At 35.5% G+C, this 20935-nt stretch overlaps 1 protein-coding gene across 1 annotated transcript; it reads left to right on the top strand.

Moving 5' to 3' along the window:
* Positions 1–1839: 1839 nt before the first annotated feature.
* On the top strand, positions 1840–15950 carry adra1d (adrenoceptor alpha 1D). Its single transcript, XM_066719776.1, has 2 exons — positions 1840–3360; positions 12994–15950. Exons 1-2 carry the CDS (start codon positions 2418–2420, stop codon positions 13545–13547), a joined length of 1497 nt encoding a protein of 498 aa, XP_066575873.1. The 5' UTR covers positions 1840–2417; the 3' UTR covers positions 13548–15950.
* The last annotated feature ends 4985 nt before the right edge of the window (positions 15951–20935 follow it).

The following is a 20935-nucleotide window of genomic DNA, read 5'->3' on the forward strand; positions in this document are numbered from 1 at the left end:
CAAAGGAAAAGGCACCAGTCCGAAAAGCAAACAAACAAGCATGCAGGCTTGAGAGATGTGCTGTTTTTGGAGGCGCTGTCTCTTCTCCCACACTCTGACAGTAAACTGCTGGATTGCAAATGTTACATGCATGCTACTGGACTGCTGGTTAAATAAAGATGATTCAAATCAAGAGACTTTAAGTTTTCCTCACATTTTCCAGACAGGTGTTAAAATTATATCCTAATATATTCGTATGCATTATTTCCACACACAAGCAGGGCATTTACATTTACAGAAGAAACAAACAAACAAAAAAACTATAGGAAACAAAAATGCTTATATACTTTTGATCTATTATCATTATGTTGGTGTTATTTTAACTTCAGGAAAAATTTGAACATTATTATTCATCGTAAAAAGGATAATGAGCTTCACAGTTATAGAACATGAATATGGTAATTGTAGGAGTGCAAGAATTGCCTGTACTAGTAACATTCACAGTTGTTTTTTTCTGAAATCTCATCTATAAACAGTAAAGAACATTATGTAATATCTGTGAAGTTAAAACAACAAGAAGTTATTAAAAATTGGGAATATTTATTTTCTTTTCTAGACACAGTAAATGATTTACAACAGGGTTCTGTCTTTTCTTTTTCTTGAATGGCTATGCACAAGAATGTGTCAACTTGTTTCACCTTTTCAAATATTGTGTGAACTTCTTTTACACCATTGCAATATAATTTCTGTGGATCGAGAGCAATACTTTCTACACCTTTTGTGTTTTCTCCTTATTGGCAGATGGCTATGATCTTCAGCACATGAACAGTGGGTGCTACAAAAGGAAAAGAGAAACATTTAATGACAGTGGCTTGGCATCTATGTCAGGTATTAGAAGAATCCCAATTCCACTCACCTTCTGGAAGCCCCTAACAAGTTGGATGGACTGTGCCATGCAATGCTGGGTAGTGTGCCGCATAAAAATATCTTCAGAGCCCAGTAAATATAGTACACTAAGCTGGGTTTAATATTATGTAACCAAGAGGAGAGAGATATAAAAAAGTCAGACTTTTTTTAACGGGTCAGGGTCACCCACCTCAGAGTAGTTGTATAGTTTCGTTGTTTGCTTTCTATTCCACAATACATAAATAAAACCTTTACTAAGTATCATATATATATATGTGTGTGTGTGTCTGTGTGTGTGTGTGTGTGTGTGTGTGTGTGTGTGTAGAATATAAATATAAAGTCTTGAGAAAGACTAGTTACCAATTTATTTTACATTTTTAACTAGTGAGGTATGATGGTTCAATACATGTACTGCCAATAATATACGGTCTGTTCTAGATGGATGTCTGTTACTGTTATGCACAGTTATATCTGTATTGCATCATGGATACAAAAGTACATTTTCAAGAAAATGTTGTATCATTTCTGTATCCTGTTCTGCAATGTTCACTAATTTACAAAACAACACTGCTATCACAGATCTTTGTTCAACCTCCACCTTATTGCAGGGAACATCCTGATTGAATTAGAGCACTACATCTTCCCTCTAGGCCTCTAGTGACTCTTCAAATGAATGTCTATTTTACCAAAGGGATGTTTTGCACAGCAGCTACATATTTTCCGTGTGAATTGAGGTAACTGGTTTTGAGAAGTAGTCATTTAATTTGTCTTTCTTTTTTACTTAATTTTATTTCTTTACTTCTATCAAGAGGTATCTTAATGGATTTCCTTCAAAACCCTACGGAAAACCTTGCATATTAATTAAAACATAACTTAATAAGTACATTACAAAAGTTTTAACAGTTTTATAGATTGCACAGTAAGTAAGCGGGAAACTAAGATTTTGCTGCCCCCTTGTGGGTAATTGTGGCACAACACCAATTATGCGGCGCGTCACAGACTCCACACGCCAGAGAGGAGGAGATCTCAAACAGTGAAATCTCAGCTGTAGCCCAGTGATTTGGTTTTGGACTTTTCTCACAGTGGATGTCTTCTGTGGAATATCAACACACGGGGCATGGATCTCACTTTATAGAATAAGAAAACAATCAGAACAGCACACCCTTCACTACCTCTACAAATGGAAGATAATTGGGGGAAAGCTGAACGAAAGCAACTAAGTTGAAATATTGCAATGGAAAAAGATACCCAGGCTTAATTCTTTTTCTTTTTTTTTAAATTTGAATTTAGCCTTTTTTGGTCTTTATTATAGGGATATGAATTTGGTGACGTTTCTGCTTAGAGTTTCAAATACCAACATGCAATCACCAGTGTTTCTTGAATGCACCATGAAAGGGCACACCTTGAGAGTGCATTCAGGAGTTGTTTTTTTGCATTTTTGGATCTTTTGTTTTTGCAAATGCACATGACGAGCTGCCAGTTTGCCCCTTGAGCGCACATTGCAAACAAAAAGTTCTGCATGGAGTTTCAAAATGACTTTTTCTCACTCCATCAATAAGAGCTTTAGTGGAAATGACTCCAATGGCACCATTCACCAATCTTTCCGGGATCTCCTTCTTCCCAATATCAGCGACAATACCTATATGAACCTGACACTGGATCCTCAAGCCATAGGGGTAGGGGTGTTTCTGTCTGTTTTCATCTTATTCGCTATTGTGGGGAACATCATGGTGATACTTTCTGTGGTTTGCAACAAACACTTGCAGACAGTCACGAACTATTTCATCATTAACCTTGCCATAGCCGACTTACTGCTGAGCACCATCGTCCTACCTTTCTCTGCCTCTCTAGAGGTGCTGGGAGGCTGGGTCTTTGGCAGGATATTCTGCAACATCTGGGCTGCGGTGGATGTGCTCTGCTGTACCGCCTCTATCATGAGCCTGTGTATAATCTCAATAGACAGGTACATTGGAGTGAAGTATTCCCTGAAGTACCCCACTATCATGACAGAGAAGAAAGCGGTGGTCATCTTGATAGTTGTCTGGGTCTCCTCTATGGTTATCTCTATAGGACCACTGTTGGGTTGGAAGGAACCACCGCCGACAGACGAGCGCATCTGTAAGATCACCGAAGAGCCGGGCTATGCCCTCTTCTCGTCCTTGTTTTCTTTCTACCTTCCTCTCCTGGTCATCCTGGTGATGTATTTCAGGATCTACGTTGTAGCCAGGAGGACAACTAAGAGCCTGGAAGCAGGGGTGAAAAGGGAGAGGAATAAGTCCATGGAAGTGGTGCTGAGGATCCACTGCAGAAGCGTCCTAGAAGAAAGCGCCAAGAGTAAAACCCATCCTTTCCGAAGTTCTCTCTCCGTGCGCCTCCTGAAATTCTCCAGAGAAAAGAAAGCTGCTAAGACCCTGGCCATAGTTGTGGGGGTGTTCATTCTCTGCTGGTTGCCTTTCTTCTTTGTTTTGCCTCTAGGTACGTATTGGATACTTTCTTTAACTATGTTCATAAACAAGCTACACCACATTGATAACTAAGATTGATGCATTCATTTCATTTCAAGAACTTTGTTGCCATGCTCCATGTCATGGTACCACATCACATACAATCCACAAATCGGTGTGTGTATGTGACTTATTGGCTCACATGAGCAGTGTTGTGTTGCTTAAAAAATAAAAGGTTGGTACATTTCAATTGAAATCAGTTCATGATGTTCTAGATGGATGGCAGATGTGATACCTGCCATCACATCTTGCGCCATGGCTGCGCAGTCCAGCAGGGGAAGGGATGTGCACGTTATCCACGAGGGGAATGCAATTATGGGATTTGTTCTGGAAATGTCTACACCAAAAAATATTGTCTTTAATATTGTCAAGGAGTCAAAGTGCGGCGCAGAAAAGCGAGAAATAGGTTGATACGGATAGCTGATGCAAACAAACTATTGCTTAATATCTTGTTATTTTAGTGGACAGAGAACATAATAATTATGTTTATTTTATTAATCGATTTTAAAATTGCATTTACAAAGGGAAAAGTTTTAGCTTCAGATACATTAAAAACTTGTAATGTTCATGCCTAGCTTTTGTCAGACAGTCAATCAATCAAATATAGTGTGAATGGAGTGCACTTCTTGTTACATTGAAAGTATATTTAATCAAAGAACGCATTTAAGAAATCAGTTACATATTTGCACAAAAACGAAAGCTAATGGACACAATGCAAACCCCTTTGAAATGAATGCATCCAGAAGAAAATCGAGCGTGATCCCGGAGTTACAATACCTTTTACTTTACATTGAAATGGGCTTTCGAAAACTTAAGTGAAGATTGCACTTGCTTATTTAATGTGAATGTTATATTGTCACTTACTTAAATTGACTATATTTCGGGGGTCTCCAAAATATCCAACGAAAAGCACCGAAACACTATAGATATAAGTTGAAATTCACATATACAGCCTTGATAAAAATAAATTTTATGAATAGCTTTTTCTCTATTCAATTTTTGTTCTGCTTTAATAATATATATATATATATATATATATATATATATATATATATATATATATATATATATATATATATATATATATATACACACACACACAAAGTTAATGTGTTTAATCTTTCTTTCTTCTTGCTTGACTTTTGAAGTCTTACTAGCAATATGATAATATGATAATATATATGAAGCCAATAATAATAGTAACACTTTTGTAACTGCATTTTATTTGTATGCAAATCTTCTTTATCAATTGCAGGTTCATTTATATGTTTCTTTGATGTAAGAATATGTTTTTAAAAAGGTACAAATTGAAAAAAGAAAAACTTGAATGGGTTAATTTCTCTAAAAAGGGGGGTCAGACAACAATATTGTAAGCATCCTGTCTTAGCAAAATATATACAATTACAATATCACAAGTAATTAAAAGTAATTAAACAGCCTATTGTGTATTATTACATATGAATTTAATCCTCATTAAAAATAAGCAAACCATCATAGGCTATTTTGGGAATTACTAAAATAATAAATGTCTTCCCCTGATTAAAACTGCGCTTCACTCACTACATATTGACAAACCTATATGCCAGTAAATGTAATTTATAAAGAAATGAATACATGCTGTAATGAAGTAAAATCACTATTGGGTCTTTTTGTCGCTTGTCATAATGGATACAGGTGCAGGTATAAATTAATTGGATAGAATATTTTCTAACCAAGTGTTTTCAGAAAGAAAAATGGAGAACTGCTCAGAGCTGTCTTTTGGGAAGGTTTACCAATCAGTAAAGAAAGCCATAAAAATAATCTTGCTGAAATGTTTCTGTAATTACACTTAGCACTGTGCTTTGAAACAGGTACAGTTAAGAGAATTGGATGAGCAAACTAGTTTAATACTGGAGTCACAGATTGTCAATTTAATTAAAGACAACTAGATTGTTACAGGAAGCTTGTTCTTTCACACAATGTGCATGGCAGGAAGGGCATTTGATACTGTGGTACATAATGTTGGTCTTTAATTGAAGGTCAATGTGAATTTGAACAGTTTGCCAGTTAATTGCCAAATAGTGCACATGGTGTTCTTAGGCCTTCTGTGCAAGCAGATGCTAGAATAATCTAAGCTAATGATAGTGGTCACCAAAAACTAAATATATATTTATATATATAAAAAGATGTGTCACATCCTTCACCGTCTAGGTCATCTGAAGTAGCTTTTGCTGCTGCACATATTGCAGACTTGCTTTACTATTTTTGCTTTAAAAAATGCTCCTTATTATATTTTCATCAAGAAGAGAATCTCCTCCAAAGTTTGTGTTGTGTAGTTAAAAAGGAGAGCTCATGCTAATCATACTTTGTCTAGTTCTTGTATTGTAAAGAGCTTTACATGTTTCCTTCTCACAGTAACTAGCAATACATATGTGTGGCGCATATGTTGGCTTGATGTTCAGATATTCATTACTTTGTTGCCTTTTACTGTATTTTTGCATTTTGTTTTGCACTTATGTTGTAAGTTGCCCTGGATAAGGGTGTCTGCCAAGAAATAAAATAAATTAAAAAAAAAAAAAATAATAATAATAATAATAATAATAAAAAAAATATATATATAATAATAATAATACTGTCATTCTAAGAAAACAAACAAACTAAGCTGTGTTTTTAAAAATGACGAACGCCTTTACATTGAGGTGTTTTTGAACAGGACAACCGTTTGACTAGTCTGTGAAATGCTATCTTTTGTGTTTACAAGACCACCAAATTATTGCTAATGTGCTATAGGCAATGTGTAATGATATGATTTCATGTGCCTTGCAAGTTTAACATTTATTTATTAAAAAGTACATTATTACTGTTTATATGAAGTTGTTTGGATCACCTGCCATTTTCAGATGCCTGCTCAACTATAAAATAGATTTATCATGGTCAGGATTAGTCTAGAATCAGATATCAGACTTTTTGTGCTTCTTTATGTAAGGCAGAGTTGAAAGATTCAATATTTTGTCAGGTTTGATGACCACAGATGTCTCAGAGCAAAAATAAACAGCGTTGCTGTTTCAGAGCCACTCTACAGGTCGCAGAACCTGTGACTTTAAACAAATCACGGTCTTCTGCGCTAATCATGGTTGTGCGAGAGGGTGTTTTCATGTCCTATGTTTAACAACCTTTCAGTGAAAAGCAATTCTACATGGCATTTCTCCACACATAACTCACCCTTCTGCAAGACACAGACCCCATTCCTAATCTATATTAAAAGACAGACATCAATTAATTCTAAAAGAAATGGATTATCCATTCTCAGGTGAAGACCGGCCCAGCCAGGAATATAAATTCATGCTCTTCGAATGCATTGGACTAAAACCTCTGCATTACGTTGCTATTTGGCAGGGAAACAGAATTCCTGGGGATACTTTATGAAAAATGCTTGTAGCCTGTGAGTAAAGTTTGTGTCGAGATCTTTATTTATGTCCTTTATCAGAGTGCCGCTGTTTTGTTTGGAGTGCGTTTCTTTCCTGTTATGTGAAAACATCCCAGCGATGGGTAGGAACTTCAGCTCAGTGCTGAAATGTTTACTTAGTCTTAAAAACTCTGTCAAACGTCACCTAGTGAGTTTAAAATACACAAAAAGAAACTTCAAAAGACTATTGTAAACATTCCAAAATAAACAAATAGATAAATATGCATTATTAGCCAGCAGTGGTAGTGGTTTATATAATTAAATTAACTGTTTAATTCAGTTAAATGTTTTGATTCAGATCATTTAAGGCAGCCATTTATTTGTTTAATCATTATTTCAGTTTACCAAGTTCTCTTAATATATGACGCCGTAAAATTGCTTTGGTTCCCACAATCTGGTCCTCGGATTGTTTGTGATAAAAACTGGAACTCAAGTATGTTAGAGTTCTTTAATTCTTCGCAATAACAATGTAAACAACTATACATAGAAATCATCAACAGGCTTCTTAAGTGGAACAGTAATATTTGAGATGCTTTAATGCTTTGTGAACTTTGGCCCCTTACAGTAGCTCCTGCTTGACATGCTGAGTTTTTTTTTTCTCCCATTGGGGACACTGAGCTGTTTTCAAAAAGAAAGACGATGGGAATAGTACAATAGGAAACTGTCAGCAAGGTGCTATTATTAATAGTAGTAGTAGTTTTACTTTTAGAGTTAGTTCTGCCATTAGTATTCATTTTTTCATTCTTAATATATTATTATTTCTTATAATTTCTAATTTCTAATTCTTTGGCCTGTTGATTGTATAATTGTGATACATCTTCACATACAGCCATTCAAATGTCTACAGACTCCAGAAGGTGCTGTTTCTGTTTGTTTGTTTGTTTGTTTGTTTGCCTGCCTACAGAAGTATAATACTTGTGTATTAAATTCTATATTTTATTTTAATTTTACACACTAGTGTTATCTGGTGAATTATTTTTAGTTTGGAATGAATCACAGAGAAGCTCTTGCCAAGACTGTGCAGAACATTGAGGGTGTAAATGTTTGTCGATGTTTAAAACCACTTATTTTTTATATTTGGCTTTGCTGCTTCACACTTTCTTGATTTGCATGTTAATTACGGTCTTGGTACTGGAATTATGTATGAAATATGCAAATTGATTATTAGCAGCAGTTACTAACAAATGTGCCCGTAAGTGTATATGTATATTTTGTTACTTATTCCTTCAACATTGTAACACTGCCATGGACAAAAAAACAGTAATCCATCTTAATTTCAACACACATTTAGGGCTTATTTTTTAAATTATAGTAATATGGAAATTAGAAACTTGTTTAAATAGTCAGTTCGATATAATTTGTTAAATTATGTTTTATTATTAAACTTATGTTTGTAATACTTTGAATGTAAGTAAATACTGCTACTTAATTCTGTAGACATGCATGATACCATCTAGTAGAACAATTACAAGCTATCATTTTATGACCATTTTTTTGATCAGCTCTAAATCTATATTGGGACTCTGACAATTCTGCTGAAGTTTGTTGAGTTGGTAATCCTCTCTGAATGTTCTTAGTCCCATCCCTCTTAATGGTGATGCCTTTTTACATTAAAAACTTTAGAACGTCCTGCTGAATTTGGTGTATCCCCCATGCTTATATTGGAATTGGTTTTCAAAATGGTTTTATTTCAAGGTAGCATGTTTTGTAAAATCTGTTTTTGTTACCCCTGTGTAATGTCAATCACAGTAAATAAATAATTGAATGATTACATACATAAACAATACATTGATAAAGCTACATTAGACATACAAAAGCTTATACGCGTATCTTCATTTCCCCAACAACAAAGTTGCAATTATCCTGCATTTCTGCAGTGGAAAGGGCACAAGGTCTGCCAATGGAAATAACTCCAGGACAGATGAAAACAAACTAGTCAGATTTAATTTTTAACTAATCCTTAAACGATGGCAATTATTTGGTTTATTGAGACACAGGAATGCAAAACGTGTTGTTTCAAGATGATAATGATAATGATGATTAAACAACATTTAACTCATTAGTAATTTAATAGAATTTCACTGGAAAGAATGAAAAATACTGTATGAGAATGAATATGGCATATAGACATACACAAGGCCATTACAGACCCTCAGCAGTACCCATCACGAGAATGGTGGAAAAGGTTATGCAAATATTTATATCTGTCTCCCCAAAGGCCTATTCACCACAGTTATCAAACAGCAGGCACCACTTACTATTGAAAAAGGGAGTTACTTCACATTTGATTAAAGTTAACCCATGCCTCTGACTCTACCTGTGACTTCAACTGATCATTCCCAGCTTGAATGTAAGTTGGGAAACATGCTCATGCTCTGTGAACTTTAAAATGGAACAGGAATGCAGGCTTCCATTACAGTTGGGGGTTCTGGAATAAAACATTCTACATTGCTCAATATTTGTATTCATTTCATTAAATAGCAAAGCTCCTATCCAATGTTTGTACCATTCCTAATTGTATTCTCTGTCGAAATAAACCAAAGGTAAGCATTATTACTGAGGGCAGTACTAGTTATCAGCATACATTTGTACATTTAATTTGATGATACATCAGACATCTAATCTAAATCTTAAATTCACCCCATTCATCCTGGATTCAAATGATCTGTGATATAAAATGTTATATAAAATATGTTAATATTTTCTGCAAACTAAATACAAACATAAATAATTATCACCAGCTTTCACAATTCAGTAGCTAATAAACCTTGCTGGCTTTTTATGTATTGCATATAAGACAGGATGTATTTCCTTTTTTCTTTATTTTCTTTTTCCTTTGGTGATTCTAACTGAGCAGGAACACACACAAACACAAGCCACTTTCTTAAGACATGCATGTATGAATAGAAGTTCACAGTCAGGGTTGTTTCATTGTAGTATGACTTATTTTCACACGTTGTAAATGGCAGTTGTCCTGGAGAAATGTCTCAGAAGGCCTGCTGAGGTTAATACATTTGATAAGGAGGATCAGAGACCTTGATGACCTGTTAACAATAACAAATTATTTTGCGGCATTGCAAAAATTAAGCCCCCAGTCAGTATCTTGGATGAGACCACTAAATATACACTCACCTAAAGGATTATTAGGAACACCTGTTCAATTTCTCATTAATGCAATTATCTAACCAACCAATCACATGGCAGTTGCTTCAATGCATTTAGGGGTGTGGTCCTGGTCAAGACAATCTCCTGAACTCCAAACTGAATGTCTGAATGGGAAAGAAAGGTGATTTAAGCAATTTTGAGCGTGGCATGGTTGTTGGTGCCAGACGGGCCGGTCTGAGTATTCTATCCAGTATGCGGCAGTCCTGTGGGCGAAAATGCCTTGTTGATGCTAGAGGTCAGAGGAGAATGGGCCGACTGATTCAAGCTGATAGAAGAGCAACTTTGACTGAAATAACCGATCGTTACAACCGAGGTATGCAGCAAAGCATTTGTGAAGCCACAACACGTACAACCTTGAGGCGGATGGGCTACAACAGCAGAAGACCCCACCGGGTACCACTCATCTCCACTACAAATAGGAAAAAGAGGCTACAATTTGCACAAGCTCACCAAAATTGGACAGTTGAAGACTGGAAAAATGTTGCCTGGTCTGATGAGTCTCGATTTCTGTTGAGACATTCAGATGGTAGAGTCAGAATTTGGCGTAAACAGAATGAGAACATGGATCCATCATGCCTTGTTACCACTGTGCAGGCTGGTGGTGGTGGTGTAATGGTGTGGGGGTTGTTTTCTTGGCACACTTTTGGCCCCTTAGTGCCAATTGGGCATCGTTTAAATGCCATGGCCTACCTGAGCATTGTTTCTGACCATGTCCATCCCTTTATGACCACCATGTACCCATCCTCTGATGGCTACTTCCAGCAGGATAATGCACCATGTCACAAAGGTCGAATCATTTCAAATTGGTTTCTAGAACATGACAATGAGTTCACTGTACTAAACTGGCCCCCACAGTCACCAGATCTCAACCCAATAGAGCATCTTTGGGATGTGGTGGAACGGGAGCTTCGTGCCCTGGATGTGCATCCCACAAATCTCCATCAACTGCAAGATGCTATCCTATCAATATGGGCCAACATTTCTAAAGAATGCTTTCAGCACCTTGTTGAATCAATGCCACGTAGAATTAAGGCAGTTCTGAAGGCGAAAGGGGGTCAAACACAGTATTAGTATGGTGTTCCTAATAATCCTTTAGGTGAGTGTATATGTGTGTACAAAGACAGATTTACAGGTTACAATCCCAGAATTCCCTAAATTAAACTACATGTTATATGTAGACCATGATCATTTCAGTACAACAGTGTTAATGTGCATGTTTATATGTTTATATGCAATTCTGGTAACCACCATTACCCACAAGCCAGGTCCCTTTTGTAGTTACATACAAATGAGTTTACAACACATTGTCTCTCCATGGAGACTGAAAGAAGAGCACTGAAAACCATACAAATACTCTGTACTATGCAATACTATGCAAATCTACATTTACAGACTGAATAACACATGTGCTAAAACTGAAACACCAGCAAACTGTCCATAGTCAGGCTGTTCACATGCGTATCACCTTTTTGAATCAAAAATTTGAAAAGCAGCAAATGAATCATTCTTTGATGTACAGGCATTTACAGTCAAGTCACGTGACATAAGAACACAAAGGCAATGTTGGCTTGTTTATCAATTTCTCATGTCCAATTACATATTATTTATTAAGTGTATTTAAACATTAATTTTCAAACCCATGCCTTGACTCTCCACATATACTATCAGAACTATGCCAGGCTGAATGCCACTCTAGCACTTGCCCTTCCTAATGTGGAAACAGCAACACCCCAGCGCGGAGCACAGTAATGAAACTGGATTAACACCTTTGCTGTTGTAAACCACAGGACTATCCCCAATAATCTGCAACAAACCCAGTGACACATATTTTACTGTGAAATCTGATCTCTGAGGACTTTACAAATATGGATCGGAGAAACGGAGTGGAAAAGGATTGCTCGTGAAGCAACAGTCAATAGGTTGTTTCAAATATAAATATCCTCTTTTTTATGCTGCTTCACCTGGAGGCGTATACAGTACACTTCCTACTAGTGTACAGTCTACAGTCTGTTTGTTTTTTAAGGAAAGCAAAGAGACAGGTGCAGGCCACTTCTAAACTACTCCAAAAAAGAATGGAATAATATAATCATAAAGGAATATTAATAATTAATCCAGCACCTGTTTTTTTATTGATATGTTTTAATCCTTGACACCCAATATTAGTATTGAGGAGTTATGTATGTATTTTTTTTGTTGAGCATACCGGACAATAATTGCATGTATTTTTAAGGAAGTTAAAATAAATGTTTTCAATCTAATTTTAAGTTCACTGTCAAACATTTTAAGATGCATGTATTAACTCTTTAAATTATTCATATTTATATTGAATTTATAACTGGACGTGTTTCCTTCATAAACGCTTCCATGCCCTCTCTATAGGCTTTGCAGTCCCAGCAGCCTGCCCGACTTCAGGAACATTGCAGATTGTTGGGTGACATCTGGGAGAGAATAAATGGCAACTGTTTCATCTGTGTGATAATGTCAGTCGCACCCTCTCGGCTGCTCTGCAGAGTGTAAACAACAAATGGAAATATAACCTGTGGTTAAAGCCCCTGCTGCGAATGTGATCCTACCCTTGACAAACACATCTCCGTGATAAGTACAGATGTCATCTCCGGTGTTCGTGAGCCCCGGGCCAATCACTGTATTCTCATATCACTGTATTCTCAGACCTGTAGCAGTTGCTGATATAAAGGAAATTGCAAGGCTGGGTCTGTAAGTCATCCGAACGCTGCTGATTGTAATGCGTGCAAAACATAAATAATGCTTTTTAGCAAAATGTGCCTTATCCTAACCTTTGTAAAATAACATTATAGGTGCTGTATCCTATAATGCCAAAAAGAAAATGAATGTTAGTTTGATTTTAATTTAAAACACTGTGTCATCTCTCAGAAAGTGGCTCCCCATTATTCTAAGCCATTGATCTTATATATGCATGGATCAACAGACACTACAACTACATAAAACACTGTGTTTCTGTCTTTCTTTTTTTAGGCTCGTTTTTCCCAGCTTTGAAACCCTCTGAAATGGTGTTCAAAGTTATCTTCTGGCTGGGGTATTTCAACAGTTGTGTCAACCCCATCATTTACCCCTGCTCTAGCAAAGAGTTCAAAAGAGCTTTCATAAGAATCCTGAAGTGTCAGTGCCGCAGACGCAGGAGGTCTCTGTGGAGGTTTTATGACCAGAGATGGCGGACTTCAATCAGCAGTTCGGGGCAGGCCTCTTGTGGAGACATCAAGCCCCGATTTTCATTCAGAGAATCCTTTTCACTCAACAACTCTTTCCTTTACAACAGCAAGAGGACTCTTAGCATCCAGGGATGGAGTTTCTTCCCACCTTTACAGAGGTCGTCTTTTCAGCTGAAAGAAAAGATGAACAATCTCTCAAATAAGATCAAAAACCGTCCCAATAAGAGCTCTGTGCCTGCACTAGGTAAAGCTGAAATCGATTCGATTTCCATGGGGATCTGCAGTGATTTTGCAGAACAGAATGATTATCAGATATATGATCTAACAGACTGCTATGGTCTGAAGGAGACTGATATTTAGAAGATTGAAAACTGCAGTTTATAACTTTTATTGATGAATAACAAGAAGGGACCATTTTGGCAGCTTCAGGTGGGATATACGTGTGTGTGCGTGTGCGTGTGCGTGTGCGTGTGAGTGTGCGAGAGTGTTTCTACAAAAATGTATTTTATAAATGAATGCCATGCAGATGCAAAGAAATTTGGGTTGAGGACAATATTGTTCACTCATATTACTCAACCTTGCATCATACAGAAACAATAAATAATTTATTAGGCTGCCACCGCACTGAGGACAACATCCTCATCAATACATGTACTATGTTCTTACAGAATAGTTTTTTTTGTTTACACCAATTATTTTTTTAAAAATGTTTAATGGTTTATCAATATGCTAACAGTCAAAATCAATGGGTCATTTAGAAATCGTACTGAAATATACCTAGTTACCATAGTCACGCCAAGCTGAACAGCGCTTTCACATTCAGATGAATTTTCCAAAACCTAAAGTTGAGAACAGCTAGAGTTGTTTGAAAAAATAGCATTTCCAAAGCTTCCCAGAGTCACTTGAGTTTTTATTTTAAACCCTGCGTCAACATTATGAACTGAAGAAATTAGTTAAGTTAATGAATAACAATAAAAAAAACAAAAATTGTGCATGGGTCTTATGGACTTTGTTGGACTATAGAAACAAGGTATAAATGGGACTCAGATTCAGAAAAAGTATTGATTTCAGTTAAACCAGATTAACTTTTTCAATGGTAGGAGTAACAGTTACTATGGTAAACATTTCTCATCCAAAGACCATACCATAATATTTCAATAGAGTTGAGGGCAGGCAACTGATTGGGCCAGACCAACAATTTCAACATTAGTAGTTTGCTCAGTTTGTCTTCTAGGAAGGCTGATTCAGGATAATTCTTTTAAAAAACAACCCTTTCAGTCACGGTCACCTGGTATCATGACTATAATGCCTTAATTACATATTTTTACACCAACAAAACTGCCATGTTTTCCTCTAGGCTGTTTTTCTTAGAGTTGGAGCTGAACCATGAAAACATGCACTGTAATTGCAATTTGTCTAATTTAATACCCTTCATTTTCAAGAATAAATAATTATGGGTATGTGTTCTTTATATATATATATATATATATATATATATATAATTTAGAACCATATGTCACTTTTACCTGTCTAGTGAGCATTGTAAAAAAACTAAACAAGCAAAAATAACAGGTTTAAATATAACGCTTTTTGATTGTTTTACTAGTCACCATGAATATTTAGTTTTCCTTCTTGGCCATAAACACATAGCCAGACTTCATCTAAATAACTAGTTTTTTTAAATGTATACACTACTCTCACCAGTCCCCTGACATTAGAGAAATGTTATGGTATATAATATTAGTCAACATGTTTAGGACTGAGAAATTATTGCAGTAAAGTTAAAGGCAAACAGCTTTGGTACATTTTCTTTTGAGAAAGGAAAGAAATGTTTATTTAAATCAATACTGTACAGTGATTATTTGCCTCTTAGTTGGATTTCAATAATTCATGTGACCTAATTTTGCCTGCCAGTGTATTTTATATATACAATCCCAGACAAATGTATTGGCACCCTTGCTGTGGAATGTTATTCACAAATCCTTTATTTTGATAATTGTACCACTTATTTATTAGTTAAATATTTAGTTTATATCTGTATAGAACACTGAATCATCCTAGTGAGGAAAAAAGGAAAACATCAAATTTAAATGCATCCCAATTTCAGGTTGCAACACAACAAAATGTGAAAAAGTCCTGTAGCCATTGTGTGTGTAAGTGTTTGTATGTGTATATACATACCGGTATATATAAATATATACACACACACACTTTTCCAGATTACAAGTGCATATATTTTTCTCTGTATAGGCAGATGATAGACATAAAACATTTATATAGGAGAGATGGGTAGTACTTAGCTTAGCAGAAAGATGGATATGAGGCACGATGCATTTGTTAAAGTGGCCTTTTTGTGCTATGCTTGATTCATATTTTAATCTTATTGTGTGAAAAATAACTTTTCTCAGAACACTATTTAGATCCAAGCACAACATATTCCCAGAGGGAGTATTACAGCTAATATTAGATTCAGGAATGTATTTTCTCTCACTAAAGTTATTTTTTATTTTAAGGTGGATATTTCTATCTCACTTCAGTATTTCAGTTTTATGGAATACTTGAAAGAGACAAACTTCATTAACTATGATGTGCACAAATATTTTGTTTGCTAAGCATGCAATGCAAACACATCCATATTAACCTCACATGTGACAATATGGAAAATATAGAAATGTCGGTGTTTCTGTATATAGTGGTTTCCAGTTACTCTGGCCTTCAGGTCTTTCCACAACTGGTGATAATATAAAATGAATGTTTATTTTTTTTGGTTGTTGTTGTTGTTGTTTTGTTTTTAAAAGAGGGTCATATACCATATCATTCTTCTCTGGATGAAGGCCAGCATTGTTACTGTCAATGTTGCATTATTTGTCACTTCAGCATATTTTTAAAATGTTTTCTAAAAAATAAAAAATAAAAGAAAAAAGAGCTAACTCAAATGTATAAAACTTTCTCTAGGTGATATTTTGTATTTTTTTCATTTTACACATTTTTCTATAGCTTTATTGATACAGCTGTAACTACTGTGTCATCCAGTCTTGATGTGGAAATTGCACTGTTCCCTTGTGAGTTATATAACGGTCAGTCATGGAGGAGTGGAAATATCTGTTCAGCTTTGTTCTTCTACATTATAAGGTGATATAAATGTAAAAGTAAAGTCCAAAATTGGATGAAAACGTGTGTGTATGATTGGAAACTCTAGCCATTGATTGTTAGAGGAGAGCATATACATTGTATTGCCCTCAGAGAGTACATGCAAATAACATCAGGCAGTATTATACATTCTGAAATATAATTGGTTCAAATTGCCTTTACCTAATTAAACACAAAATTTATATCAAAACAAACAACAGAAGAAAGATACTCTGAACACTAAAATAGTGATGTCACTGTCACTGTTTTCTGAGTTCCTGAAATTCAACTTGAAAGTTTAAACAAATACAAAACCAAGCATAGAAACAAAATCTACGATTAGCATTACTTTTTTTTTTATTGAAATAAAGTACTACAGTTCATTTATGAAATAAGTACTACAGATTCAAGATATAGTGGACAATGAAATGCCCCTTGGAAAGACTATTTTTACCTCCAGGGTACAGCATGGGGATTCAGGCATTATTGCGTCCCCTGTTTGCAACTAAAATATCTTCCCTCATGTCCATAATTTTACACTATATTCCTTCTCTCCAGTCAGTATTTATTTTGTATAAATACACATTATATAAATTATATAAATTTATATAATATAAATTATATAAATAAATAAAATGTGTATATATGTGTTAATATACAGATACACTTTCAGAAAGGAGTTTCATGCTATGCCATTAACTCAATTAAGTTAATACATTAACAGTATTGCCATGACCTGGTCAGTCACTGGAATAAACTCATTGGTCTTGTATGACTGATTCCTTTAAACCTGACCATGAAATCCACTTCCCCAGACTGTCTCATATTGTGTTCCAGGAATGGGCTACATTTCTGTAGACCACAAAATGTTGTATTGTTGGCACATGAAGCGTTACCAGAGTGTACCCCAGTACCACATGCATATTTTGTCAGAGCTGTGTGATACAGAAAGTGCCAGAATAAATAGGTGTTCTTTCCATACTGGGTGGCTTTCTCTCTGACTCTTTCTCTCTTAGTCTAAATACAAGAGGTCATCTGTAAAGCTTACTGGAATGCAACTAGAAAATGAAAATAATCTATTATTAATCTTTATTAAAAGAAAATGTGACAGGGTAAACCTCTGTCAAAATATCACATCAAATCATTTCCATGGGATTAAGGTCAGGCTACTAGAGAGAGCAGTGCATCAGATTTAGCATCTGTTGTTAATTTTTCTTTCTCTCTTTTGTGTCCTTTCTTTCTATCTTCTAGATTCAGTCCAGCTGTGTGTGTATGGTAATTATCATGCCCTCTCCTCTCCTGTGGGTATTAAATGATGCCTGAGAAGAGTGCCTTTACTTTTATTTTCAGCTTGTGCACCAGCAAAACAATGGCAATATTACATAATAAATGTCGTAGTATATGCTGCAGTCCACTCACTATTCAACATATACATCACCTTTTTTCTCCTCACATATTCTTTCCTCTTGGAGTTGAAAGTCTTTGCTATGGTTTAGTTTTTGTGGTCCGACAGCAGATTTGTGATGCCATCACATGTACACTTCCAAAGTATTGAAGCAGTGCAGTCGGAACAATCTGCAGAACCGAGAAATTGGTCCCAAGGTTTTAGACACGCAGGATATAGAGGCAATGACAGCACCATAGCAGGCTCACACACACTCTAAATCCTGATACAATTGTTTAATGTATCCATAGTACCTTAATTTTCATGTGCCTTCTAATTGTCATCCGTACTCTATGAAGTGAAAAACTAACAGACAACAACAATAAACGTTTTTAAAGACAGCTGAATTTTCAATATCTTGTAGGCAACAAACCAAGATGGAAAAAATGAACACTTGCAACTAAAAGTAAGGAGAAAGATGTTCCTACTTCGCAGTCCTACTTTCTTAATTCAAATTGTTGAATGTATATAAAGCGTGGACATGGAAATGGATATTATGGATGGTACTATAGTAATGCCATATGCAAAGATGAGATGACCCGGTTAAATCTGCTCAATTGTATTGTGTTCAAACATGGAACATGATATAAAGGAATTTCCAGAAGAGTTCAATCATATTCTTGTTGATGACAGTTTATGAAATGTAGTTGTCCAAATACTGGAAGGCAGATAGATAGATTTGATTAGATTCAATTGAATAGACATATAGATCCCTAAATCCCCAAACAAATCCAAAATAAAAATTGAACAACGACACAGTACAAAACGCTACATTTGACTAAATCCTGATATCATCCATTAACGTCAATAATATAGGCAATTCAACATTTTACAAGCTTCTTTTCTGTAAGAGTAATAGATATTAGCACTAAGCTGAGTGCTGGTGAGGAAAGAATTAGGTTTAAACCTCTCAATAATTAGATTCTACTGTTCAGGATGTTATCTGCTTTAGGCCTCAGCTTTTTTTGTATGCTTACCAATCCTTTTGGATCTGATAACTGTGGTGTGCACTGCAAATGCAAACATTGACTTGCAGTTTACCTCTCAGAATACCCCTCCTTTAAATTGCATTTATGGACACAATCAAACCATGGTCACTCTATTACATTACACTCCTGTGCAGTGCCTCCTGGGTTGTTGTTAAAACCCCAGTATATCTGTGACGCAGAAAAGGAAACAAAAAACACACTCATGATAATGACATTTAGTCAAACTAAATCTAAATTATCGATTGCCAGTCTCTTGACTTTCATTCTAAATACAATTGAATGAGAAAGGCAGGAGATTGGAAAAGAAGACTACAACAAGCAGAGACTGCTGTAGTGTTTGTTGCCACCTGGATTCACTGGCTCGCATCAAATAAAAAATAATCAGAGGAGAATTTGCTAAAGTAACAGCTTCATTTGACAGAGGAAGCATGTTAACAGGAACAGTAGTCTCTCTCTGGTAAGTAGGGCACTTCTGTTTATCCCTCTGCCCCCACCCAGGTTCCCCTCTCCACAATCAGTGCTCTAGCCTTTTCCCACGCGGGGCCAACCTTTGACATCAGAACCCACAATTAATAACTCCAATCCACAAACGACCTCCTCACACACACACACACACACACACACACACACACACACACCCAGCACTGTCAGCCACACGCACAAACACACTGCAACCCCTCTCAGTTAACACAGCAGCCCCCGATTGCTACCATATGCTTTGGGAAATGATAAGAAATTAGCTGCCAAAGTTAGATTGTGGTACATAAAGCTGTGCGACAGAAGACCCAGGTGCAATGCAAATGTAATTTATTTTTCTTATGGTCCATTTTTGTATTCACATTATTGTATAATGATGTGTTGCAATTTATTTTTAGAAGGTTAATACATACAAATAAATCTAGTTTATTCTGATTTTTCATTTCTTTGTTGTTTTTCAGGAACATGTAATTCCATCATTGTGACGGAAATTGTATATTACATATGTGCTTCGGTAGAACATTGGGAGAAAAAAAGTCAAAGTAAAAGGTCTGAGATTGTTTTATTTATTTCTCAGATTTCTTATGTTATTTGTGTAATTAGTTTGAGGACTGATGTGTAATATTTAATTTTAGACTAAGCATAAAAGATAACCTACTGTTTGTTGCTATTTACAATACATCAAAACACCTTATATCGAATTTCTGTAGTCAGACAGCATATGCTAACTTTTCTTTGTTATGTTTTGTTTTTAATGCAAAACCATGTACATGTTGGGATAACGCCAAATGAAAATCTCAACTGAATATTGTTTACTACTTTTCACATTGGCTTGGATTATGCTTTTAAAAATATGTTGCATCCCAGGAGCATATTGTGCAGTGTTGCTTTTTAGTTTGACCATTTTCTGACCTCTGGGCATAGTTACTTTTTTCCCCCTTTGGAAGGGGAACGAGGTCAACTTAAATGGTAAGGACATATGGTAAAGCAACAATAAAATAATACTGATTTGAAACTATTCAGGTCCTGATAAAGTGTTTGATTGATTGTTCCACACAAACAGTGATTTGTGGTGCTGCTATACAAAAATAAAAAAGAATAGCATAGCATTATATAATTATATTTAAAAAGAAGCTATGGACTGCAAATTGATTTGAAAAAAAGCCTTGATTTGCCCCAGCTTTCTAGAATTCAAGAAATTGGCTCAGCTGACATAAATTATATTTATTACTATTATTAGTAGTAGTAGTTGTCTGATGCCTTTATCTAAGGATCTCATATTCAACAAATCACGTTACATGCAACTATAATGCCTGAAAACTTGTGTTCAGCTCTTGACAAACAACTTACAGAGGAAGTGATGCCAAAACAACCTTATAGGGGGATCACAAGCAGAGATGTTAGTCATCAGGTACACTGTGTACAGCATAAACGTCAATTTCAAAAATAAACAACACATTGTGGAATATAGCCTACAGATTTAATTTTATATACTAAATTGTTATATTCTACCATAACAAAAATAATGGCACTCAATATTACAATCCCTTTTGAAAGTTGAACATTTTTTGCTTAAAAAATGTTTTAAAACTTGTTTAATGTTTACAATACTGATTGTTTGGTGTATAAGTTGTATAATGTTTATTCAAATTGTCAAATGTTGGTTTCATATTATGTACTTTTAAAGAAAAGTATTTACATAGTCATAG

This window comes from Amia ocellicauda, chromosome 13 (genome assembly GCF_036373705.1).
Source record: "Amia ocellicauda isolate fAmiCal2 chromosome 13, fAmiCal2.hap1, whole genome shotgun sequence".
NCBI lineage: Eukaryota > Metazoa > Chordata > Actinopteri > Amiiformes > Amiidae > Amia > Amia ocellicauda.